Genomic DNA, 24,281 nt, shown 5'->3' on the forward strand with positions numbered 1-24,281 from the left:
TGTCCAACGATACCCGTTCACGAAAACGCTGGGAAGAACGCTGTGCGTGAACCAATTTGCGAAGCAGACGCCCTCGCCATCCAAGGAGGAGACAAACATCCCTGTTGTCTATCCACGATGAATGCCAAACACCTTGCAATGTTGACCCGCTTTGCAAAGGGTATCCATGCCTTAAAACCATAAGATCATGCTGTATCCTGCTCGTGCGCCTGGTGGTCGGTCCCCTCTCCCTTTTCCGCAGCCTTGTCCTGCGAGGGCTTCATTTTGGAGATCACGTGAGCGACCTTGGCCATCCCAGCTTCCATTCTATGGCCGGCCTTTGTGTCTTGTCTGCTTCCACCCTCAGGGTCGGAAGAGCCGTCATATGAGAGATCCTCGCCTTCTGGACCACATTGTTTCACCCCCTGGTCTTCTGATTCTTCGACTCGCTGTGCAGCGCTGCCCATGTCTGACGTGGTAGATTCGCCCTTCACGCTCGACGCGCGACTGACATTTGCACTGTCGGGATGAGATTTTCTCAGGCCGAGTTCTTTACCCAAGGTGCTCGCTCCTTGATTGATCGTTGCACTGATGGTGAGCGCGGTACCTCCTTTTCGGCCGCTGTCAACGCCGTCTGCCGGTTGGGCCTCTTCATCGGTTTCACCCTGCCAATTTGCAGGTTGTCCTTCTGGGACCGGCTCGCCCTTCTCGGGCTCCGTAATGATTCGCTCCATCGAAGCACCATCTCCTTCTTGCTTCGCGTATTGCCAAACGACTTTCAATCTGTCAAGGGCTCTGGTGCCCTTCCTGGAACTTCCTTTGATACCGTCCATCGCATCCCATTCTATTTCAAAGACGCCTGAACTGTGCCCTTCGTGGCCGCCTTCAAAGTATGCATTGAACCAGACATGAGCAATAGCCGTCACCATTGTGAGGCCTGTGTACCCAGCTTTGTTTCGTCGTTCAAAGTCGATGTTGATGTCGCTAGTGGGTAGTATGACGGGTGAAGATGGTTTGAGGATGACATTTTGACTTGAACCCGGGGAGTCCTTCCTCAAGCTCAACGAAGACGCTTGTGGGGAGGCACTCTGGGGCGTGCTAAGAATTTCGCTGTCCTTCTTCCAGTCCGAAGCCGGCTTCGATTGTTTAGTGCTGCTTTCTGCCACCACGGTCTTCTCTTGCCGGTTGAAGGTGTGAAAAGTTCGAATGCGCCGGCCACCATCCACGTAACCCTCTATTGAGACTTTAACGCCGTCCCTGAGACCCTCAACCTGGATCTCAACAACCTCGACAGGTCTTTCGACGTATCGTTTGCCCAGACTGTTTGTCCATCGATCCACATAGCCAACCCAACGCAACTGACTTGGGATACTCACGCCAAGGCCGAACCCAGGCCGCATACGTCTGATGGTGAAGCGCTGGAGAGCTTCCTCCTTTTTCCACCCTTCCTCGCTGATCAGATACGAGCACGCGACCGTCCCGCTTCTGCCTTTGCCCGCTTTGCAGTGTACGACAGCCACCCTTTTCTTGTCTCTATCCTTGCTTTTATCCGCGTCTTCGTCCACCCGCTGGATCCAGTTGCGCATTGCAGCCATGACGTTCGGGACGATGGCAAAGGGAGGAGGGTGGTGGTCCGGCCACGGAAAGTGGTGGATCCTGTTGTAGACCTCAGAATCAGGATACCCTGTGCCCTCGGCTCGAAACTCGAAGATGGCCCAATCTTCGCCATGTTTCCGATCGAGGAAGCCGACCAGCTGATCTAGGGGGTTTCGATAGGCTTTCCTGGGCCATACTGAGCTAGGACCAGAAGTGACGACAACTGATGAATGTTAGCACAAAAGGCCTTCACTTCTCGTTTCCAGGTTCCAACGTACTGTAATCTGTCACATAACACAGGTCGAGGCCTGCTTCTGGGTGTCTGGCACGGGGGCCTGCAACTATCTGCCGGAGAAGGGAAGCCTGGTCTTGTTAGCGGTGTTGCAGTTTGAGATCGGGGCTCATCACACACCATCTCCCCCTAGACCGAAAATGACTTGCTACCTACGCATGCTCGGGCATATCTTTCATCAGCCACACACGGTAACCGACGAGCTCTCCAACAAAAAGACGATGTGCTACGAGGTACACATATTTCTGGAAGTAAGAGTTGAGCTTGTCAGCCTCTGCAGGATTCTAGAAATCACGACGCGTCGGTGGGATGCATTGACGTCATTACGCTTTCTTTGCGGCTGAAGTGGCCACCATGCCGTGCCTCGTCGACCATCTGGCATCAACTGTTCATCATCACTACCCGTCATAAAAAGACATCCTCGATTGATGAAAGAGCTGTACCGTTCCCTAGGGTGAACAGGTCAAGGGTGAACAGGCCAAGGCCTATAGACCCCGAGTGCACAAGATATAAAACTATTATATATCTTATCCTTCTCCGCAAACAGGGGGTTTTCAATCTCGATCACGACCATCCAACGCGCAGCAAATCATATACAACCAGTTGCTCTGGTTATATTTTATTCCACGGTATGGACATTTTACATGACTCTTGTATGCTTCGGCAATGCCAGCCTTGGGGCGACATGTAGGTGTGCAGTGGGGCAGATAACAATCCATGATCGCAGGCCAATCGCAAATAGCTCCGTTCTTGTCGAAGTGAGTCCTCTGCCTGTACCCTCCAGCGCTGCCACCGGCACGGTGATAGCCTTTCCACACGGCCGTAGTCATACGGGTTGTGGATCAAGGCATGATGTTATAGCCAAAGAAAGAGCGAAATCGATGTCGGAATCTCGACATGAGCACTTTCCGATTCCGTCTTTGGAGCTGAGCATGACCGGAGCCTCACTGCTTCAACCTGAGCAAGTCCAGTATGTGACTTATCGCCCCGACATAGCATGAAATAAGTTGAACTCTTCTTGGAAAGGACGGTGGTTTTTCTTTTCTCCAAAACGAACCTTTCCTGTGGAGATAGAACACACAACACCAAGACCAAATTCACAATTCAGCGGGCGCAAAGGCCGCTTGTCCGCCCATTCGCACACGGATTCACGCTGCACCGGAGATAGCCGCCCTCCTCCTGGCTCCTCAGGGCCCAAGACGCACGAAGCAAGTTCATGGCCTAGTCGAAAGCTGTAAATCGGACAATTTGCGGCAGCCTGATCAAGGCTTTTGGCCGAGGATGGGTAGAGCGGGGACCCTATGACGCGCCGATGCGCCCTCGTCTTCAGCTACGGACTGCACGATGATCATCCGCAGACTGTTCTGTCTATCAAGGAGAACGTGGCTCTCGCAAAATGCTCCAAAGATGGTGGCGGAGCATCTTTAACGACATTAGACGACCACCTCGCTGAAAGCCATCAGTCTCGAGGCTAGCGTCTGTCCCCAACTTGGCAGGGATTTCCTCTCAGACGACAAATTGGTGGCTTTTCGGTTCACGGTAACAGGGCATATTCCATCTATTGTTTTTGCGCAGCAAAAATCTCATCTGAGGGTGTTGCACCTGGGCAGAATGGACAGATCCTGCCATATCTGTGACGTCGCACGTCCGTTAAGCAAAGCCTCCACTGCAATCCCGAGATTTCAACCCTAGGACCAGCCATGGTTGATCTCTTTGGAGCCTGCGCCTCCAAAGACCGAATCTCACTTGATTCAACCCCTCGTCAGAGATGGAGTGGTTACAAGAAAACGTAGAGCAGATCCTAGACATTTTGTAAGTTATAAAGTCGCGAAAACCGAAGTCTTCGATTTCGAGCTCTACATCTCCAAAGATTCAACAACCGTGTCTCTGTCTCATTGTGTGACTGATTGCAACTACGTTATTGTTCTGAATTTCAGCGCGCAGTTTTCAATATGCTCGATAGTCATGGAAAATTGAGCATCGTCGAAATTGCTGTGTACACGCCAACGGCATTCTTTTGTCTGTTCAACACCATCCGCTACGGTTTCAGGCGTGATGCAGGGTGGATATATCTTCTGCTGTTCTGCATCAGTAGGTCATCTGTTTGTGGCGTACCAGCTCGCAGGCTAACAGAACACAAGTCAAACTTACTGGAGCGGGCATGAACATTGACATCGAATTGGGAAAGAAGGAGAATCTCGTTACTACCGCCACAATCTTGAATACAATCGCATTGTCGCCGTTGCTTAGCGCGACCTTGTCTTTCGTCAACGGAGGGTAAGTATCGCTCAGATCAAAGGAGTTCAGCCATTGAGATTGTATGATTGACGATTTTCAACGAGAACAGTGCCAGCAAAACCTCAAATGAAGTGCGAAAGTCCTGGTCAAACTCGTCTCTCCCCAGACTCCTGAAGCCGGTTCATCTCCTTATAGTAGTTGCACTTGTACTCAGTATATCAGGCTCACTCGACCGAACCAAAACTGACCAGAATGATCTGAACACCGGAGCGACGTTATTGAAGCTTGCAACGTTGCTCTTCTTTATCGTCTGGGCAATACTATGCCTCTGTAGCCTCATCTTCTGGAGCACCAGGTCTCAATATGTGCCGATGCAAAGAACGGTAAGCCCAACCAATTCTACCGAGAACTTGTTCAGGTTCTGTTGCTGATGCTTGTGATTTGTCCAGCTCCTTGCGGCCGTTTTGCTAGCGCTACCTTTCCTCTTGGTCCGTATCATTTATTCAGGGCTCAACGCCATCAATTTGAACACCAGCAAATCAACAGGCCATACCGGGAAATTCAATCCTGTCACCGGTAGTTGGGCTCTATACCTCGTTCTTGGCCTTGGTCCAGAGGTCATAGTCGTTGCTCTCTACACGACTGCCGGGGTTTTGAACTATTTCAAAACTAAGAGAGGCGACAGAAAGGGAGACTACACTGGCCTGGAACTCGGACACACCATGGTCACGACACAGGCACTGGGTCGATGAAGAATACTCTGAAAGCAACCAAATGGATGGCAGCAGGACTAAGATTTTAATTTAGAGAGAGTGAGAGAAAAAAGAGAGAAGTGCTCTCACCGACGTCGAGAGTGCTAGAAATATCTATTAGACCATCCCTTGATTCCATCTCAGAGCGCATGAATGGGAATCTAAGTCGGTGGCTCGGTCACTATATGTCTTGTTTCCACAATTTGCCAGATACCAATCCAAGTTAGCGCCATAAGCCCACGAAGGGTTACGAGGTACCTCGTACAGCTTGTATTTGAACAAATGCTTGAAAGGAGCTCCCGTCACTACTGAGCACAGGATTGCGGAAGACGACCGCTCTTGGCTGAATAATGATACCCCTGTCCAAGGGCCCCAGGGTCCCGGAGGCTGCGAACGCTCCGACCTCCGCAAGCTGCAAATATATCTGCGGATCAAGTTCCCAGTCCCACTCGGATGCTCTTGAAAGCATGCCAACATGACAGTGAAGTGCGAGCACCGCGCTCGACGGCCGAGTCGCTGGCGGCCTTGCCAGTAAAGCCTTCCGAGTCTGACATATATTCTGGGCCCAATGCTTGAGCAGAAGATGCCGTCGTTTGGCCGACTCGGACACATCTTATCTTGAACCTGAACCCCACTCGGAGGCATCTCCACAATTGCCAAACGTAGAATACCTCGTAAATTTCCGACATGCCAGACCCTGCCACGAATGCACAGGCTAAATCCACTGTGCAAGATACAATGCATTGCCGCCATAGCTCGGGAACGAGCCCCACGACTTCCGCATACTCATATAAAAAGAGACGCTTCTTTTGTGCGGGCATGGCGAAATCTTCGAGGGATAGCCAGTACTTTCTTCACTTTCAGAGCTCGACTGTATTGGGGGAATGACCACCGAAAATCCGCAACAAACACCCCCGAGTTCGTCGCTTGATTGCGAAGCACGAGATGGAGAACCCTCGCAGGAAGCTCTCGAGAAGGAAATCGCCATCGGTGATGGCATGTCGCCTCAAACCAGCAGACCCCTTGCGGAGTCCTTCTCTCTACCACACGAGATCCTCTTCGTGGGCATCATTTGCACTGCACAGATGACGACCCAAGTCGGCCTGGGCCAAGCACTCATCATCCTCCATGACATAGGACGAAGCTTCAACATCACCAATCCCGTCGAATTGACATGGCTGATTGCCGGATACAGCTTGACGGTCGGGACATTCATCCTCGTCAGCGGAAGACTGGGAGATATGTTTGGTTACAAACGAATGATGATTATCGGGTATGCCTGGTTCTCGGTCTGGTCAATGATCGCAGGACTGGCCATCTATTCAAATCACGTATTGTTCGTGTTCGCTCGAGTCTTCCAGGGGATCGGGCCTGCCATCCTCCTACCAAATGGCGTGGCTCTCCTCGGTGCAAGTTATGCGAATGGCAGTCCTCGGAAAGACATGGTCTTTGCGCTCTTTGGTGCTTGTGCTCCCGGTTAGTGAGCAACCCTCACGTCGATCGACTTTGTTGTTTGTTTTACTAACTCGCCATATCTCTAGGTGGCTCCATTATCGGCTGTGCTTTTGCAGGACTCTTCGCTCTAACCTGGTGGCCTTGGGCGTTCTTCTCCTTCGCCATTGCCCTCGCTGCCCTTGCAGTGGCCTCATACTTTGTCATTCCCAGTCCACCACCACGACCCGAGTTTGACAAGTATTCCCTCCGGCAGAAGATTGGGCTCCTCGACCTGCCCGGCGCCGCCGTGGGCATCACGGCTCTGGTACTGTTCAATTTCGCATGGAACCAGGCACCCATTGTGGGTTGGCAGAAAGCATACGTCTACGTGACCATGATCATCGGCATCCTGCTGGTGCCCCTGTTCTTCTACATTGAGCTCCGGGTTTCCAAAGCTCCGCTCGTGCCCTTCGACGCACTGACGGTGGACGTCGGATTCGTGCTTTCGTGCATTGTCTGTGGCTGGTCTTCATTTGGTATGGACCGGTTCCCAAAAGCACTTTGCCTTCAAACTAATCAAGGGAAATCTAGGCATATGGGTTCTCTACCTGGTCAACTTCCTGGAAATCCTGCGCGGCGCATCACCCTTGCTGACCGTCGCATACATGAGCCCCGTGGCCGTGTCGGGGGCCTGCGCCTCGGTCGTCACAGGCATCCTATTATCCAAACTTCGACCCGCAATGGTCATGACCATCGCGCTCACATGGTTCACCGTGGGCCACATCCTGGTCGCCACCACGCCCGTCCACCAGACATACTGGGCCCAGACGTTCGTCTGCCTGGTAGTCATCCCTTGGGGAATGGACATGTCCTTCCCCGCGGCCACAATCATCCTCTCCAACGCGGTGCGCAAGGAACACCAGGGTATCGCGGCCAGTCTTGTCACGACCATCGTCAACTACAGCATCTCGCTGGGCCTGGGCTTTGCAGGGACGGTGGAGGTGCACGTCAATCGCGGTGGGCGCACGCCACACGACATTCTACTCGGGTACCGTGGAGCGTGGTATCTAGGAATCGGGTTCGCGGGTTTGGGACTGTGCATCAGCATTGTGTTTCTTTTGAAGGACTACATCAGAGTCAATCGGAAGAAGAATGTCGGTACGCCTGATTGAGGGTTTATAGTTCCCTGTGGAGCCGTGTGCGGTGTATCATTTATACTTTTGAATCTCGATAGACAGACCTCGTCCTAAAGCTTCCCAATTGATCATCGTGTCTGATTGACGTTGGATCTATCATAAGAAGCCCTAGTGGAAAAAATACAAGAAAGCCTTGTGGTTTTCATAGTACATTGCCAACAACAGGCCGGCTTCAGCCTTGTCGGAGAAGGTGATGGTGATTGGCTCTTTTCCCCCAGGCACCAAGCCCCCCTCCGCAATCGGAGCGGAGAAATTGCCGGCCTGCGCCTTGCCGTCTCCTCCATGCGGGGGTTTCGAGGACGTCGGGAAGCATAAACATAGCAAGCTCTGTATATTTTACCCAAGGGATAACGATCACTCGAGGTTGCGGAGAACTTTCTCTTTGGCCCCTTTCTAAGTCCTCTATCTACCTTCTTTCTTTCTCCCCTGAATATTTTGGGGCTGCTGCGTTTCCTTGAGGAGGGGACGTCGTTCTAAAAGACCTACGTCACCATCATTTCTGTGTGTTCTCCGCGAAGTAAATTGGTATTATCGTGGTAGGAATCACTATACCTCTACGAGGAGTTTCCAAAAGCAGTGGGTTATACACAAGCACCCCAGATATTTTCCGGAGACGAGGGAGGACTGAACCCTCAGCCTGGTGACTATTCTATTACACTTGAACCAATCTCAAACACCTCAAGTCCCCGGCAGCAGCTCTCGACCATGGCCGCCCCGGTGCTCGAATCCAGCGCATCAACACCCTCCACCACCACTTCAACACAGACATTCCGCATTCTCGTTCTCCCCGGCGACCATGTCGGTCCTGAAGTCATGGACGAAGCATTGCGCGTTCTGGACACGGTCGAGATAACCTCCCAGGGCCGGCTCAAGTTCGAATTCAACCATCAGATCTGTGGTGGGTGCAGTATCGACAAGCACGGAACGCCCATCACGGATGAGGTGCTGAGGATCGCGAAGGAAGAGAGCGATGCCGTCTTGTTTGGCAGCGTGGGCGGACCAGAATGGTAAGGTTTTAACCGTCCCTCGTGCACTCCTCTGGCTTTTCCCCTGTGCCGTGCGTTTCCTGTTCGGTCTGTCCATTACAGTTATTAACAACGAACAAGGGGAACGGCCTATCCGAACCCGGAATCTGGCCTCCTCCGCCTTCGCCAACATCTCAATGCGTTTGCCAATATCCGCCCGTGCACCTTCTATTCTCGCTCCCTGATCCCGCTTTCCCCTCTGAAGCCCTCAATCGCCGAGGGCACCAATTTCATCCTCCTCCGCGAGAACTGCGGCGGTGCCTATTATGGTCCCAAAGTCGAGGAGGCCGACTTCGCCAGCGACTCGTGGGCCTATAAACGGGACGAGATCGAACGGAGCGCACGGGTTGCCGCTGCCCTAGCTATGACCATGGGGAAGGACGGCAAAGGCACCGGCAATTGCCCCGAAGGACCCGCGACCGTGTGGTCCAGTGACAAAGCCAACGTGCTCGCTTCAGGCCGGCTCTGGCGGAAAGTCACCTCGGAGGTTTTCGCCAAGGAGTTTCCTCAGATCGAGCTGAAGCATCAATTGGCAGACAGCCTGTCCATGCTGATGGTTAAAAATCCACGCATGTTCAACGGCGTCATCCACACAGACAACACCTTTGGCGACATGTTGTCCGATCAAGCCGGCGGCGTGGTCGGCACGTTGGGCGTGTTGCCCAGTGCCAGTCTTTCTGGCATTCCGGATGGCAAGACTCGATGTAACGGTATTTACGAGCCCGTGCACGGCTCTGCGCCAGATATCGCTGGAAAGGGTATCGTTAACCCCGTTGCCCAAATCCTCTCGGCGGCAATGATGTTGCGGTACTCGTTCAACCTGGCAGCCGAGGCCGCCGCCATCGAAACCGCGGTGGAAAAGGTCCTTGATGGAAAGGACATTGGCGGCCTCGAGATTCGAAGCGGCGACCTGGGTGGAACCGCCACGACCAAGGAGATTGGCGATGCCGTGTGTTCGGTCCTTGAAGAGCTCTTGATGGGCAATCCAACTGGTATCCCTGAAAAAGTGAACGGGGAAGATGCGGCTCTCGGATCAAACGCTGCAGCTACTGCCCAGACGACCACTCTTTCGACACATGCAAAGGACAATAAGAAATGGGAAGAAAAACTGGAGAAGGAGGGTGTTCCCACCGGTCCAAGGGAGGCATTGGCTTTGTGAGCTGGAATGAAAAAATGGATTTGTCCAAGAGTCCCAATCTCATGGTCGACTGAAACTTCCAATGAGGGGCGACTCGATGTTTTGTGGTTTCAGGATTGTGTGTATACTGGATTCTCTCTTGGAAGATATTAGATCAAACGGGGTTGTTCCTTCTTCCACCCTCTATGCCGCAATGAGCACAAGCCTCGAGGATGAAGCAGCCCTAACGTCCTCCATTTATTGATCCGTAACGGCGCAAGCGGTGTAGATACTTCAGTATATGGAAAAGGACTGATGCGATCCATACGCTCCTTCTCAAGCGACCTTTCATATAAATCACAACATATCAGGGCATGAGCACGACAACTCTTTGGCTTCATGCGACGAGGCACACGTCTCGCGGCATCAACTAATTGCCTGTAAGGAAGACTTTGGGAACAATGAGAGGTTCGCAACGTACTTCACATTTCGCGAGAACCAATAATGCCGTGCTGGTCATGTTGTCTAAGGACTTTTGTGGTCGTTAACTTAGCCAACCAGATTCAAATGGCTAAAGGAGTTCGGAAACGGGGATGTCACGATTTCCTTTTGTTTCTGTCTTGGGCCGTGCCTGAAATATTCGTAACTCACTTCCATAGGCGTATTGGAAGGGCAGCCATAGAGAAAGGGGACGAGCAGTACCCCAAGGTTCGCACTGGCAGTCGGAAGAGAGCTTGGGAGGATTGAATCAACTCGAAAGTGGGCTTGCAGGTTTCAGGGACAACAGACGTGGATAGTCCTTGAGGGAAGAAGCATCGGAGATTGACCAACAATGGAAAACTGGAAAACAGGAAAACACAGAGGAGAGCAGGCCATCTCTGCCCACACCACCGTTGTTAGCGGATTCGCCCAGTATGGCAAGATTTGGTGTCTTCGAGTTGCTTGTCTCATTACTCGTCACAGGTATGTAAGTGTCACATTCGCCCATCAGCCATGAAGATAATCTGGACCGCAACGCCATGCCAACCTCAGAATTGATCTATCACCAAGTTAGCGATCACCACGAGTTGTCTTTGAGCAACTCCAAACTCACCAAGCGTCATGCTCATGCTAACATCCGTGTTCTCGACCATTTGCGTGAATTCGGAGAAGCTAATTTTTCCGTCGCCATCTTTATCCGCCTCCATGATGGTCTTGTCCACAATCTGCTGCAGCTGTTGGTCCTTCAGGTTCGAGCCCACCATCATCTTGAGCACAATGAACAACTCTCCGTTGGAAATGTACCCGTCGCGATCAATGTCGTAGACCTTAAAGGCGAATTTCAGTTTTTCTTCTTTGTTGCCCTTGGAGGAGAAGGCGGAAAGGCCCAGCACGAATTCTTGAAAGTCAACATCGCCGCCACCGTCTTCGTCGAAGATAGCAATCATTCTTGTAAGAAAATTAGCCGGAGTCGACCTGGAAGGCGCATAGATGACTATACCTCGTCGCTAAAGGGTTGGAGGATACTTGAGGTAATGATAGGAACTCTTCGCGTTCAATTGTGCCGCTATTGTCCTATGCGAACCATCCAAGTTAGCAAACCAGCCTGCAATGTACGTGCAGAGTATGGCCTCACCTTGTCCAACTTCATGAATCGTTTTCGCAGTCTGTCCACCTCCTCGCGATCGACTACCGTAGCGCTCTGGTTAGCACGTGCTGGCTTGCTTTCTCCGACACAGCCATCCCATAACCACTTCTGATTCAGTTCAATTGAGGCTGTAACGTACAATTCGAGAAGGAGACAATGTTATCGAGAATCTGGGAGCCCGTGACTTGCTGCCGTCTTCGAGCATCGTATAAAGCGGCATTATTGGGCTCTGCAACAGCGGAGGCTTGGGCGCCAAATGCTGGCGTAGCCATGGTGGGCGATTGAGGGGTGGGACAGTTACAGTTGGAGACCGGGTTTGTTGTTGCACTCGAGTGCGAAGCAGCTTCTTCGGAGGATTGGAGTCAAGTATGGACTCGTGAAGGTGAAGTCGTAGGAAGTAAGATCTGTGTGTAAGAAGGGAATCTGAGAAGCTGAATAAAGAGTACGGAGCACAAGGCGAGTTTCAAGCCATGAGTTCAGTGCAGCCGCATGCACAATTGGGGGGCTCCAGTACAAACGGTGCCCGATTCGCCCAATCGGGTGAGGAGATCGAGAATCACGTGTAAGCTAGCCGCTTTTGGATTGGTGTTTCCAGCCACAGGTGGCTCATGCTTTGTGGCTGGAGCGTGCCGTGTGGAACTCGAAAGGTGAAGAGATTGCATGTGGTAGTATGTTGGCTACGGGTGAATTATGAGGGCCATGACTGAATCAACCAGTTATTGCAGTGGTATAATCACCATCACCCGCCGTCGATCTACTTTTCTTAGGCGAGTAACGAGGTAGTGGAAAAAGGGAGTTGGGCACTAAAGGGTGACGCTTCTAGCCAAAGGTTGAAAGGCTGGTTGGACATTGCAGATGCCTTGCGGCCGTCGGACGGGGGACACCACCCCAAACAATTTGCCCAGTGTTGGTGGTGCTGTCATGGTACTGGCCCTGAAGGGCCCCGATGAATGCCTAAAGTTACTAGCTTCTAGGCTACCACCACCTGAACAACTTCCCGCAAGCTCGCCCCCCCTTTCTCCCTTCCCAACTGGTGTGTCGTGTCCCGCAGGTGGTGGCAGCGCAGTGCAGAGCTGATCCCCCGTCACTCTGCCCTTGGAGTTTTCACCCTCTTTTTCCACGCTTCACCTGCAACTGCACCACCACAACTCCAGCACCCGCCTGCCATCAAAAATCACCCGCCATCGTCGTCCTAATTTTATCCTTTTCATCATTTTGAAAACGGATTCATAGTCAGAGTGCATCAGACTACTAGTGATGCGGATTTGAGGAATTTTGGACCCCGTTTTGCTACTTTTCCACGGTGGTCTTGCACGTTGTTGTGGTGCCGTGTGCTAGGTGTGGTTTCACTCCTCGCTCCCTCCATGAGGAGTCACCGCCTTGAAAATTCCTCATGTCCACCCGCGGCCGCGCCACCCGTCCAAAGAAACTCAACTCCAAGCAAAATGTGCAGATTTTCCGCGAGGATCAAGTTGATCCTATTTCTGACTACGACACCCAACGTGCTGCAATAGAAACCGGTGTTGAGAAAGCCGAAGAATCAGTATGTGTTCCTTATTCCCCGTCACCTCTTCTTCACCCAGTCTTGTGTCGCTGTGTCCTCTTCGTGCTTGCTTAGTCATCACCACCTCTTGGCACAACACTCACTGTTTTGCAGGAATACCATCTCCAACAGGCCATCAAAGCGTCCGAAGCTGCAAAGGCTGACGCCAAAATCAAAGATGCCTACATTCCCACCCCACCTACCATTGCCAGTGATGTCCAGTATGATGTCCTCTACCCCAGAGGGTTTCAACAACCCGCCACCTATATCCGCTTCTCCGCCACGGTCGAAGACTGTGCAGGAGTTGCGTATTGCATGGATGAAGACGATGAACTTGCCTTGAAGTTGATCAACGGCAGATTGCCTGCTGGACAGGAGCCGTGCACTGAAGACCAATTTGAAGTGGTCATGAACTTTTTTGAAGAAACCGCGCAGGCCAAGCAGCCTTTTGCTGCCGTCGATAGTCCCCCCGTCTTACCTTTAGAAGAACTCGAGGAGCAAATCGATGACACCATCCCTCATTTCGTCCGCAACCTCTCCAGGTTCATATACGAACATTGGAAATCGCGGCGGACGGCAACTGGAAATCGTCCACTGGCTCCTCGCCTCAAATTCGAGACCGGACAGGAGTCCGACGACAGCGATCCGTATGTTTGTTTTAGACGACGTGAATTGCGGCAAATTCGAAAGACCAGGAATCGTGATGCGCAGAGTGCCGAGAAGCTGCGAAAACTGCGCATGGAGCTAGAGACTGCGAGAAACATGCTCTTGATGGTCAAGAGAAGAGAGCAGCTCCGCAAGGAAGCCATCGAGGTTGATCGACTGGTCTTCGAGCAGCGGCAAGCGCTGCGCGACACAAAGAGGAAATTGGGCATGAAGGGTGACGATGATCTCCTCATCAATCAAAAGGTAAAAAGCAACCCCGTTCCAGAAGAGTGGACTCGGACTCACCTCTTTGTGCAGAAGCAGAAAATACCACCAGGAATGACGCCCAACCAAGCCGCTCTCGCTCAGCAACTCAGAATGCCCATGGCTCCTGGTCCAGGTCCCGAACTGCGTACCTTGGAAGAAGTTACCGCTGCTCGGGAACGTGAAATCCAAAAGGAGATCCAAACCAATGTTGAGAAACACATCAGATGGAATGAAGGTTTCGTCGACAAGACCATGGCACCACTTAGCCCTGATCTTGAGGATGATTATCCTTCGCCCGGCGAACATTTCCGCGAAGCAATGGCCGCGACTGAATACTTGCCAACACCGCCAGCTAGTATCTCGGATGAAGAGTCGCAGGAACCGCCGAATGGAACAGACGTGGTGATGAAGGATGTATCCCGACCATCGACACCTTTCCGATATGCGAGTCCAGCAGACGAAGAATCCGTCGGACATATGCCTTCATTCAGACGGAGAATAGGGCGTGGAGGGCGTATCATAATTGATCGAAGGCTGCCTCGGATGCGACGAGACTCGGCAGATGACTGGTCCAAAGATGATCGGTTCAAATTTGACTCGGACGACGAAGATTTCTCTGATGCTGATCCCACTTTACCCGACTTAACTTTTGCTCGCATGTCCCAGCGGGCGTATCTCATCGGCGGCAGCCGACCGACAGATGCACAGCTGATAGCAGCGAGGAGATCACAGTCCGACGCCGCAGGCCCCAGTTACTCTTCTCCAGCAGGGCCGCATGCACAACCGACACCTGCACCTTCTTGAAATGTTTTGATTATTTTGGATAACATCTTTTCCACTGTCTCAGAGAGCACAATTCACAAGACTCTCTCCTCAAAGTCCGGATGATCCCGGGCTCTTGTCAGCGTTCCAGTGACAACAGACTTGCCCTCTTGTGTGGCATTGTAAGATGAAGGATCAAGTTCGGAGGAGCTCATGAGCTTCCTAGCCATGGAGTCGACTCGGTGGACTGTTTGGAGGATGATAGAACTGTACATAGTATCGAGGCCAGCGCCTTCGTCAATGAAAACGATGAAAACATCGCATGAAGCTCGTGTTGAAAACTGACAGTCCGTTGCCAAAGTTGATCAATTCCGGTGTCATGTCGCAAGAGAGAGCCGCAGTCGATTTGGCCAGAGGGCTTCGATTGCTACCTTCGTTTTCAATTGCGTGCATTGCGTTTCCGCGGCGCTTTCTTTGGTTTGTTGTCCGTGTCATCGTGAATTTGCCGTTTGGTAGATCTTGCTGTGATCTCTTGGTTCTTTTGTTCAATGTGGACCTGACACAGTCTGATCAACCGGTGTATTATCTCCTTTTCTCCAATCCTCACTTGCAGCGCCATGACAAATCGATTCTTATTACAATCGGAGGGAATGAGTGACTGGGGTGATTCAGAATGAGCCACTGCCTCTAGAATAGCCCGGTCGGCCTCTAGGGATGTACCATATTCTGACAGTCTTTTTGTGAGGACAGACTGTAGTAGTGCAGCTTCGTTGATGGTGACGGCATCTTTGGGTGTCTTCGTGCCGTCCATACACAGAGCACGCAAAAGCATGTGCAGCTGTCCCGGTATGGCCTGTCCAAGCTCTTCCACGGCTGGTGCAGGTCTGGGTATGGCATAGCCATCGTCGATAACACCGATCTCCTCAAGTTGTTCGGCTCGTTTCAACCAAGCAGCGTCTCTAGCACCATGATTCTTGCCTGCCACCTCTAGAAGAAGATCGTGCGATATCTCGACAACATCGTACTGAGCATAGTTATCAGTGATGTAGCCATACATGCGGAGGAGATCCGAACGAGGGAGTGGGCCATAGTCGTTGAAGATTTGCTCGCCGGCCTTGATCTGCTTGGTAGACCTCATGATGAGGTAGTCGCTTTCTTGAAAGAGTCGTGCCTGTATGTAAAACCGGCGAGTCAGCTTTCCATGAGGCACATGGGTAGAAGAGGACGACGTACGTTGTTTCTGTCAGCATCGGCATTCAGCATGTCAGCGAAGGGCACCATACCCTTAAGCGGCTCGTCTTCATCGTCGTCTTCGAACTCGTCTTCCGAGTCATTGTCCGCATCGTTCTTGTCATCATCTTTGTCAATGTCGAAAGCATAGGCCATAATCGAGCTGCCCGCTACGTGGGCAAGCTTAATCAATTCCACTGTGCGGTCTGATTCACCTTGACCAGCCACGGGAAACAGCTCAGGATGTGAGAGCATAATTGGTATCATTTTCTCTTTCCAGGACTCTTCAGCTTGGGTCCTACTGATCTTGTCAACCACGGCACTAGCTTGCAATGTCTTGAGCTCTGCAGGATTCCAGAACATCAGACTGTCGAACTTCGTAGGGAGGACTTGAAAATAAGGATGCCATGGTGATTTTTCGTATCGCAGACGCTCATAAATGATAGTGACAATCAACGGCTGCCATTGTCCGGTTTCAGTGAGAGGTTCGAGCACAGCAGGTGGAATGTCTGACGTTGTGGCTGTGAGCACGAGGGATCGAGGAATTGCGAACAACTCCTCATCCTCCTCGATGTCCCCAACAGCGACTGTAGGGAGGAATCAGTGGCCTGGATTATGGAGGAGTAATGGACACAGCGAACCAGCTCCTCTTCCCGCATTCTCGCTTCTCAGATCCTTGAGCCGGATCTTGGAACTCAACCGAGTCCCATCGGCGGCCGTGAACCATTCAACGAAACGAGCAGTGGCTTGGTCAAAATCCGAGCGTCCATCTGTGTCTCCCATCTCTGTGGAAAAGGCGAATGAGCGAGGAACGAAGAAAAAAGAAGTTTAACAGAACAGAGGAATGAGTAGTTGTTGTGTGGAAAGAGAGAAGCATAGTGGGATGAAGAATGACCGAGACCACTGGCAGTTGGCAGCCAAGACCGGAGAAATTTACGAATCTCCGATTGGCTGATGGGTCTGTCAGCCTCAGCCGGCGCCATAAATCGACTCCACCCCTTTGCCTCAATCCCTGTGATTCAGAGCCTCGAGACTATTTTTTTCTCGAATACCAAACCACCGGGCCTGAACTTACCCGCAGCTCTGTGTCGAATCTGTTCCAATAAAATTCATACCGATCGAATTGCTCGGGAAACTTAGTCTGACCGAATATTGTGGTTGACATACCTGCTGCTCTACGTCGACGCCACCAACAAGTGCTCCACCAACATACAGAATTCGTTTGAGGCGGACTTCCTTTGCGCCAGGCACAAGATCATACGTTGATCAACAGTCAACTGTAGGCTATCAAGGCTCCAGGACAGCAAAGGGTTGTCTGCCTGCCAGTCCACCTGCTAGCAGAGGCTTCGGCCACAGCACTGGCAACCGCGAGTCTAGAAGAAATACGGCCAGGGAGGCCATAAGAGGGCACATCCAATCCCTTCTTCTTCAAAGCGAGATTCAATACCCCCTCGTCCACAAAACACCACCATGATCGCACTCGGTCTCGAGGGTTCCGCCAACAAACTCGGCGTGGGCATAATCCTGCACTCCCCCAAAGACCAACGCCACCCTGTCCAAATCCTATCCAACATCCGACACACATATCACGCTCCTCCCGGCGCGGGCTTCCTGCCCAAGGACACGGCCTTGCACCACCGCAGTCACGTCGTATCTCTCGTCTCCGCAGCCCTGCGCGAGACGAACCTCACGCCCTCAGACATTGACTGCATATGCTACACCAAGGGTCCCGGGATGGGTGCACCCTTGCAATCCGTCGCTCTAGCCGCGCGCACATTATCCCTTCTCTGGAAGAAACCCCTGATAGGCGTGAACCACTGTATCGGACACATCGAAATGGGTCGATCGATCACGGGGGCCACCAACCCGGTCGTCCTCTATGTATCTGGCGGAAACACGCAGGTGATAGCCTATACATCCAACAGATACCGCATCTTCGGCGAAACGCTCGACATCGCCGTGGGAAACTGCCTGGACCGGTTTGCACGCACGTTGAATATCCCCAATGACCCGGCCCCGGGGTATAACATCGAACAACTCGCCAAATCCGGTAGCGTGTTGGTGGATTTGCCCTACGCCGTCAAAGGGATGGATTGTTCATTCTCGGGCATCTTGGCTCGTGTCGACGAACTCGCCGGCCAGGTCAAGAACGGCACCCTGAAAGATTCGATGACAGGAAATACAGTGACACCAGAAGATCTCTGCTTCTCGCTCCAAGAGACCGTCTTCGCCATGCTCGTCGAAATCACCGAGCGCGCCATGGCCCATGTCGGCTCGAACCAGGTCCTCATCGTCGGAGGCGTGGGATGCAATGAGCGTCTTCAAGAGATGATGGGCACGATGGCGACGAGTAGAGGCGGCAACGTGTATGCGACGGACGAGAGATTTTGTATCGATAATGGCATCATGATTGCACATGCGGGATTACTCGCGTATCAGACCGGGTTTACGACGACCCTAGAAGAAAGCACCTGCACGCAAAGATTTCGGACTGATGATGTGTATGTTGCATGGAGGGATGATTGAGTCTTTTTCTCTCATCGACTTTGAATGGACCCAAACGATTCTATATGATGAAATGAATCTGATATGTCTTCTGAGTGGAGAAAGGCCGTGAGACATCTGCTCTCTATCGCACGAGCTCCTTGAGAGGCCACCCCGAAACATCCTCCCAATTAGTGGTCATGAGTTCGTCAACACCCGGCAGTTTCATCAACGCCAACCCGTGTCCGCCAAGTCATAATAGGAAGAACATCCAGGCCGGTTCCTCATTCAGCAGTTTGTGCCCTTGGAACAGGCTTAAAGGAGATCGTAGTCACGTACTATAGATTGTTAGCACCTTGCGAGAACTCGGCCCACTCAATACGTACCTTTTTCTTGTAGCGGGTCGTCACACTCGTCGCCAGGACACCATTCTTCACACTACTAGTCATGAGATGGTTGAGGACGGTATGGTTTGGCAGAGTCAAGACGCTGTTATCGTCCTTGACCGGCAAAATACCATTCAGAATAGACCTGCTCAAGAAGAGCGGCAGGGCTGGCGGATTGCCAAGTTCTTGGATGATATTACCCGCAGCTTTGTATTTCGGGTCGTCTTCAGGCAAGTCGACATCGTTCAGATACGGTGGAACGACTTGCCTCCAATCACCCATTGGGATTTCCTCAAGATGTGGTTCTTCCATGTCGGAATCTTCAGGAGTCTGCTCTCCGGATTCGGCTTGTTCGCGTTGTTCCTCTGGTAGTAGTGCGGTAGCCTTAGCTCCGGGCTGGGTGCTTTCTCTTCTGGGCTTGGTGATATCTTCCGTAGCAATCTCAATGTAGTTGACTAAGAAATTGTTAAAGTCGACTGCGGTGGGCAGCTCAGGGCTGGTGACCATTTCTCCGTCCACCACGAACTTAAGATGATGCGTTCCTGAAGGCAGATTGATAGTGGTGAACATGCCAGGCGCGTTCTTCCTAAAGAGCCAGTGTTAGCATCGGAAATATAACATTGAATCCATAGAACCCATCACAGGTAAGTAGTGATTTCTTGATAACGGGGAAGGAATGACCGAGTCGGGAAACGGCGTATCGGTCAAAATCAGAATAATACAAGACAACAACACGAAACAATCACGACGGCACGACCTACCTCGGATGCAGTCTGTATTTCTTTTCCCAATTTGCAAAGGTTCCCGTCACGTATACCTTGTGCCCACCTTGATTCCACTCGATGACAGTCGGAACAGTTTCAGTCGTAGGGTGAACGGCGTACGGCTGCAATTCTTCGCCAAGCTCGTCCTCGGATTGCGTGGTCGTGCTCAACATGGAACTCCTTCTTCTCATCGGAGGTTCTCCAGTCGACAGAGGATCATCAGTCTCGAATATTGGGACGTCGGCATTGCCCTTGTCAACTGGCATCAGGGTTGGTGATTCCGGGACCGGCACATCAGCGATCGGAAGAGGGAGACGAGGCGGTCGAAGTTGAGCCACGGGTGCATAACGCCGGTCTTCGTACGGATGAGCGTCTGGGAAATCCTCCTGCTTCTCCTCAAAGCGTTCCTCGATAGTCTCTTGTTTGCTTCGTGACATGGGTACATCCATGGGGCCCGAAGCCTGTGGGACAGCAAGGGGTGGCTGGCTTGAGGACTGATATTTCTGTCTGTGTTCCAACTCATTCCTCTTCTCTCGAGATGTCCTCGAGGTGGACCTCTCAACCTTGGTGGCTCTGCCATGAGGGTCAGAGGACGAGGCCTGAAGGTACTGCTGTAATGCCGGCTTCTCGAGATGTTGGGAAGTGGTTTGAGCAACAGCGGTGTCTTTCGTAGCAGAAGCGTCTACAGGGGTGCCTCGGCCCTGTGAAAGGGCTTGGATGGAAACCCTTCGGTTGATCTTGCGTTCCCTTTCAGCTTGTGGTGTGCCAGATCTGGAGCCCGAGCTCTTCTTATCCTCGGCTGATTGTTGCTGGCCCATGGTGAACGATGGAGTCGGTTGTAATTACAGGAAATTTCAAAGTGTCGTGCGACACCTTGCGGAAATGGGTGGAAGAGGGTCGGCCGGTCAGGGAAGGCCAAGTCAGGGAGATAGGAAGTCGGAGCGGAATTTTGTTGGCTCCAGGTGTATGAGCATTCGGTGTTGTGTGCCAAATTCCAAGAACAGGAGACAGACCAGAGCCGGCTGGGGAAGGAGTGTCAGCAAATTGATGGATGTGTGGGAAATGCGTCCGGGCTCTGGTGACGTTGGGCTTCGAGGTTGAGAGAACTTTGAACGAAGACAAAGGAGGGGCTCGAATCAAGCCGACAGCGCAGGTGTAAAGTAGTGGGTGAAGTGAAGGCTGCGCTAGTCGAGGCAGATTTCGGCCCGGAGGAGGGAGTGATGAGTGAGTGGGTGCCCGCTAGAAGGACGCGAGGGGCGTCACTTAGTTAAAGCCCAGGCACCCTGGGTGGCCCCAACTAATTTCAGGGACATTTGCGGGGGAGCAAGGCGTCACTACGCAGTAGCACGCGGTACAGGGAGCGTCTTCCTGACTGCGCAGGCGATTATTTGAGGCTCAACTCTAACATCTCACTGATGTAAACAAAACATTTCATCAGCTGCTGCGGACTATCTCGATTGTTGCACAACACCTGCTTCTGGTCACGGTTCTGACCATCTCTCGACGTAGATTTGCCAGCTGCCGAGTCTTCAATATGATTCATCGACTGGTCCGGAAATGAACGCAACCAGCGACTCGAGTTGGCCGGCATGGCTTTCAGTCGCAGGAGTCGTCCTCTCGTACACTCTCTTGATCCTCTCCTACGCGCTGTATCCTGTCTTCCTCCTATTAAGAGCAATATGGTACATTCTGGCGTCTCTGTCAGCGCCGTTTATATACATGGGACGTGTCGTGGCACACTTTTCGCTGATCCCATGGCGCATCTTCGCCGCTTTCGAGGTCTGTCTTGCTCAAGCAAGCGTCTTGAAACCCCAAACAAACCAGGTACTAACTATCATACAGCCTGTCTGGTACTTTCTCGGTAGCGCGGTTCTGCTGGGCCTCCTCTTCGCGCTTGCCTTGCATTTCACCATGCGCATCTTTGTGGTTGTATTCCGCCTCGATCGCAGCGCTCCGCAGCCGATCCCAGCCAGAGGCCACGATGCCGTATCGTACAGAAAGGCAAGAGAAGCAAAGAAAAGAAAGCAACTGGACGAACAACAGAGACTAGCCGCCGAGGCCAGGTTGATTGCTTCGCAACCCTTGTTACAGGAAGTGGTTCGGGAAGCAAGGAAAATGTCCTTATCAGGTGCGGCGCCTGCTGGTCCGCTCAGCCCCGTGAGCCCAAGCAATACGGCACCAAGCCGGCCGGGCCTTTTGCAGGAGACGATCCTGGAACATAGCGAAGAGGACGAGGACGACTCGGTGTTCTAGACCGTCTAGACCTCGGAGGGTTTATTGCATCCCAGCTTTGTTGAGCGCCTGCTCGAATAACTCCTTGCATCGAACCCGGCTGCCTAGTCGAGCACATAGAAGGAACGCTCCGCTCAGCTTCCGATGCAGGCTGTAGGTCTCTTCTGGTGGAGGTGCCAGTCTTTCTCTCAGCATGACGGGAATAAGGGCCCGAACTCGGTCAGTGATGGTTTGGTCTTTGAAGTCATAGATGTCCGGACTGAAATCCATAAAGGGTTCGGCCAGTGTCATAACCGAATCGATATGGGCGTTCAACATGGCCTTGGATTCATATCCAGTAAGATAGCCTAGCTGGATGGAAAAATCTCTGCAAGCATCCCGGTCTTTTCGCGAGGCGGCGATGAGGGTTTTGATGTAGAGTTTAATGAACTTTTCCGGAAATTCTCTGGACGCCCCAAAGTCGAGTAACTCCAGCTTGTTCGTTTCTGAGTTGTAGAGGAAGTTGGTCCAATTGGGATCCGTTTGCATGTACCTGAACTCGGTGATTTCACGCAGACAAAGTCGTAGGATCTGTGCCCCAATCCAGTCCTTCTGCTCTTGTGTGAAATTTTGGACCTTTGTGACTGGAATACCTTCCATTCTCCCCATGGTCAGGACCCGTTTGCCTGATGCTTCGTCAATGATCTCAGGAACTGTGAAGGTGGCCTGTTCATCTGCCAAGAGCTTCTGGAACCTTTTTGCGCATTCAGCCTCGCGAACGTAGTCGCATTCCCATGCCAACTCGGTACGGGCATTGGCAATAGTTTTTTCCAGGTACAGCCCTTTGGGCAGCAGACGGGAGGCAGTGAGTAGCAGAGACAGATTGTTGAGATCAGAAGAAATCGACTCGGCCACACCGGGATATTGCACCTTGACCGCAACTCTCCTGCCATCTTTCAATATTGCCCCGTGAACCTGGCCGATAGAGGCGGCGGCCATGGGCTTCTCGTCGAACTGCTGGAATAAATGGTCACGCCAACTGGGACCCAGATCCGCAGCAATGACTGCGTCTCTCTGCGACGCTGGCATGTAATCCGCACTGTCTTGAACACGTTGCAGCACATCATGAATGGGCTTTGGAAGCAATTTGGAATCTTGGAAGCTCATCATTTGACCTAACTTGAGGGCCGCACCCCGCATTTTGGACAATTTGGCGACAAGACGTTCCATATTTGCGGCACTCAACATCAACGAGCCATTGGAACCTTCTGAGCGACTGATACTCTCGCTGACAGCTCCAAAAGCCATTGACGCTGCAAGCCCTCCAAATTCGAATATCCGGCCCATTCTAGATGATGGCACCTTTGATTCACGCATCTGATACGGTCGTGCTGTCTGCGGTTGTTGCGTCTAGGTGATCTGTCAGTTGATCAGTCAGGATCAATCAATGATAGACGGGGCTCAATCACATTGATTTTCTGAACGTCTTTGGCAATCTCAGCACCAAGTTGCTTGATACTTTCCGCATCCGTATCGGAGACTTTCTGACGCATGACGCTCATGTCATGAAAGCGTCTCGCTGTAACTCCGCCAGGGGCGTATCTTGCCTTTTGCCCGTAAGTCCTTACATTCCTTGGGTTGCGAAATAGCTGGGATAGCTGTTCCTCGGAAGGCTCGTCCTCCGCGTCTGCCTCACGCTTGGAGCCAGAGTAGTAGACATCCGCGTTAAGACCTGGTTCGATGTGCGAATCGCCCTCTTGCACGTCGTTTTCCGTCTTAGGGACACGGACACGAGGTAATGCAGACAGAACGGGCTTGACGCTCCCTGGTGGCTGATAGAAGACGTCCTGCTCTTGTTCCACCCCAAATTCCTGGGCATTCTCTTCAGTTGACGGAGGTTCGGCGGATCTCGCAGGGATCTGGTCTTCGGATTGTCTTTGAGCCTTTCTGGCCTCGTCTGGAGACAGGGCTCCGAATGACCTAGCGCCGGGGAGGTTTGGCTTCGTCGATGATCGGAAACTGAGGTCTTGAGTAGCTCTAGAATCGATTGGATGCTGAGGTGTCTCCCCCGTAGGTACTTGGTTGAAAGTTATGCCATCTCCCTCCTCTCCCCCAATTGGACTGTCATTTGACGGTATTGTCCCATCTGGAAGTGGCACCCTCTTCGCTTGGGCTTGCTCAATGTCTAAGGCGTCACTAGAGGAGTCCTGGGATTGAGATCCCTCGGCGGTTCTTTTGTAGAAGTGGTCTTGCTCGATACCCTCTTTCGACGATTTTGAAAGGGGTTGGGAAGAGGAAGCGAACCGCGAGACAGATGTAGCTAGGATTGGGAGGCCTTGGGTCCTTATGGCCTTGACGACAGAGGAAGATTGACCATAGACTCGAGCTTGGGCAAGTCGAATATCGAAGTGTTTAGCTGCGATATTTCGTGATACGCTAAGTAGGGCTAGAGCATCAAGTATATGCCTGCCGGACATGATGGTTAACAAAGGGAGAGTCAAGGACCCTTTCTGATGGCTTTTGAATACATGCAGAAGCAGTCGGCAGAGCTTTGTTCGTTATATGAAGCGCAGTTGGTTGGAGAAATTGGTCGGAACTTTCTGCATGTGGAACGTCACCACCGTCAAATCCCTGCTCTTCCCCACACATCAAACTATGCACACGTCTCGACGTCTGTCCGAGCCCGATTATATATATATATAAATCCAGCCTCTGTCGCCGAAAGGACAAATG

General features: G+C 52.1%; 12 protein-coding genes across 12 annotated transcripts; 6 read left to right on the top strand and 6 right to left on the bottom strand.

Annotated features, from left to right (window-relative positions):
* Window positions 1-185: 185 nt before the first annotated feature.
* On the bottom strand, window positions 186-1,990 carry Z520_07115 (uncharacterized protein; the record flags this gene model as incomplete). The annotated part of the gene is made up of 3 exons (XM_016777614.1): window positions 186-1,798; window positions 1,854-1,938; window positions 1,988-1,990. The coding sequence occupies 3 exons, from the start codon at window positions 1,988-1,990 to the stop codon at window positions 186-188; spliced, it is 1,701 nt and encodes a 566-aa protein (XP_016631124.1).
* A 1,829-nt stretch (window positions 1,991-3,819) lies between these two features.
* On the top strand, window positions 3,820-4,857 carry Z520_07116 (uncharacterized protein; the record flags this gene model as incomplete). The annotated part of the gene is made up of 4 exons (XM_016777615.1): window positions 3,820-3,958; window positions 4,009-4,144; window positions 4,215-4,488; window positions 4,555-4,857. 4 exons carry the CDS (start codon window positions 3,820-3,822, stop codon window positions 4,855-4,857), a joined length of 852 nt encoding a protein of 283 aa, XP_016631125.1.
* Window positions 4,858-5,741: 884 nt separating this feature from the next.
* Z520_07117 (uncharacterized protein) lies at window positions 5,742-7,463 on the top strand (the record flags this gene model as incomplete). The annotated part of the gene is made up of 3 exons (XM_016777616.1): window positions 5,742-6,333; window positions 6,399-6,827; window positions 6,883-7,463. 3 exons carry the CDS (start codon window positions 5,742-5,744, stop codon window positions 7,461-7,463), a joined length of 1,602 nt encoding a protein of 533 aa, XP_016631126.1.
* Window positions 7,464-8,192: 729 nt separating this feature from the next.
* Z520_07118 (uncharacterized protein) lies at window positions 8,193-9,671 on the top strand (the record flags this gene model as incomplete). The annotated part of the gene is made up of 2 exons (XM_016777617.1): window positions 8,193-8,494; window positions 8,594-9,671. The coding sequence occupies 2 exons, from the start codon at window positions 8,193-8,195 to the stop codon at window positions 9,669-9,671; spliced, it is 1,380 nt and encodes a 459-aa protein (XP_016631127.1).
* A 986-nt stretch (window positions 9,672-10,657) lies between these two features.
* Window positions 10,658-11,528, bottom strand: Z520_07119 (calcineurin subunit B; the record flags this gene model as incomplete). Its single annotated transcript, XM_016777618.1, has 5 exons — window positions 10,658-10,668; window positions 10,723-11,057; window positions 11,110-11,183; window positions 11,245-11,297; window positions 11,396-11,528. The coding sequence occupies 5 exons, from the start codon at window positions 11,526-11,528 to the stop codon at window positions 10,658-10,660; spliced, it is 606 nt and encodes a 201-aa protein (XP_016631128.1).
* Window positions 11,529-12,649: 1,121 nt separating this feature from the next.
* Z520_07120 (uncharacterized protein) lies at window positions 12,650-14,515 on the top strand (the record flags this gene model as incomplete). The annotated part of the gene is made up of 3 exons (XM_016777619.1): window positions 12,650-12,799; window positions 12,914-13,708; window positions 13,763-14,515. The coding sequence occupies 3 exons, from the start codon at window positions 12,650-12,652 to the stop codon at window positions 14,513-14,515; spliced, it is 1,698 nt and encodes a 565-aa protein (XP_016631129.1).
* Window positions 14,516-14,568: 53 nt separating this feature from the next.
* On the bottom strand, window positions 14,569-14,748 carry Z520_07121 (uncharacterized protein; the record flags this gene model as incomplete). Its single annotated transcript, XM_016777620.1, has 1 exon — window positions 14,569-14,748. One exon carries the CDS (start codon window positions 14,746-14,748, stop codon window positions 14,569-14,571), a length of 180 nt encoding a protein of 59 aa, XP_016631130.1.
* Window positions 14,749-14,912: 164 nt separating this feature from the next.
* Window positions 14,913-16,486, bottom strand: Z520_07122 (uncharacterized protein; the record flags this gene model as incomplete). The annotated part of the gene is made up of 3 exons (XM_016777621.1): window positions 14,913-15,644; window positions 15,707-16,290; window positions 16,345-16,486. 3 exons carry the CDS (start codon window positions 16,484-16,486, stop codon window positions 14,913-14,915), a joined length of 1,458 nt encoding a protein of 485 aa, XP_016631131.1.
* A 687-nt stretch (window positions 16,487-17,173) lies between these two features.
* Window positions 17,174-18,229, top strand: Z520_07123 (tRNA N6-adenosine threonylcarbamoyltransferase; the record flags this gene model as incomplete). The annotated part of the gene is made up of 1 exon (XM_016777622.1): window positions 17,174-18,229. One exon carries the CDS (start codon window positions 17,174-17,176, stop codon window positions 18,227-18,229), a length of 1,056 nt encoding a protein of 351 aa, XP_016631132.1.
* Window positions 18,230-18,471: 242 nt separating this feature from the next.
* Z520_07124 (uncharacterized protein) lies at window positions 18,472-20,155 on the bottom strand (the record flags this gene model as incomplete). The annotated part of the gene is made up of 3 exons (XM_016777623.1): window positions 18,472-18,525; window positions 18,574-19,159; window positions 19,335-20,155. 3 exons carry the CDS (start codon window positions 20,153-20,155, stop codon window positions 18,472-18,474), a joined length of 1,461 nt encoding a protein of 486 aa, XP_016631133.1.
* Window positions 20,156-20,894: 739 nt separating this feature from the next.
* Z520_07125 (uncharacterized protein) lies at window positions 20,895-21,559 on the top strand (the record flags this gene model as incomplete). Its single annotated transcript, XM_016777624.1, has 3 exons — window positions 20,895-21,116; window positions 21,180-21,434; window positions 21,491-21,559. The coding sequence occupies 3 exons, from the start codon at window positions 20,895-20,897 to the stop codon at window positions 21,557-21,559; spliced, it is 546 nt and encodes a 181-aa protein (XP_016631134.1).
* Window positions 21,560-21,611: 52 nt separating this feature from the next.
* Z520_07126 (uncharacterized protein) lies at window positions 21,612-24,025 on the bottom strand (the record flags this gene model as incomplete). Its single annotated transcript, XM_016777625.1, has 2 exons — window positions 21,612-22,958; window positions 23,018-24,025. 2 exons carry the CDS (start codon window positions 24,023-24,025, stop codon window positions 21,612-21,614), a joined length of 2,355 nt encoding a protein of 784 aa, XP_016631135.1.
* Between the last annotated feature and the right edge of the window lie 256 nt (window positions 24,026-24,281).

The sequence above is a fragment of the Fonsecaea multimorphosa genome (assembly GCF_000836435.1).
Source record: "Fonsecaea multimorphosa CBS 102226 unplaced genomic scaffold supercont1.14, whole genome shotgun sequence".
Lineage (NCBI taxonomy): Eukaryota > Fungi > Ascomycota > Eurotiomycetes > Chaetothyriales > Herpotrichiellaceae > Fonsecaea > Fonsecaea multimorphosa.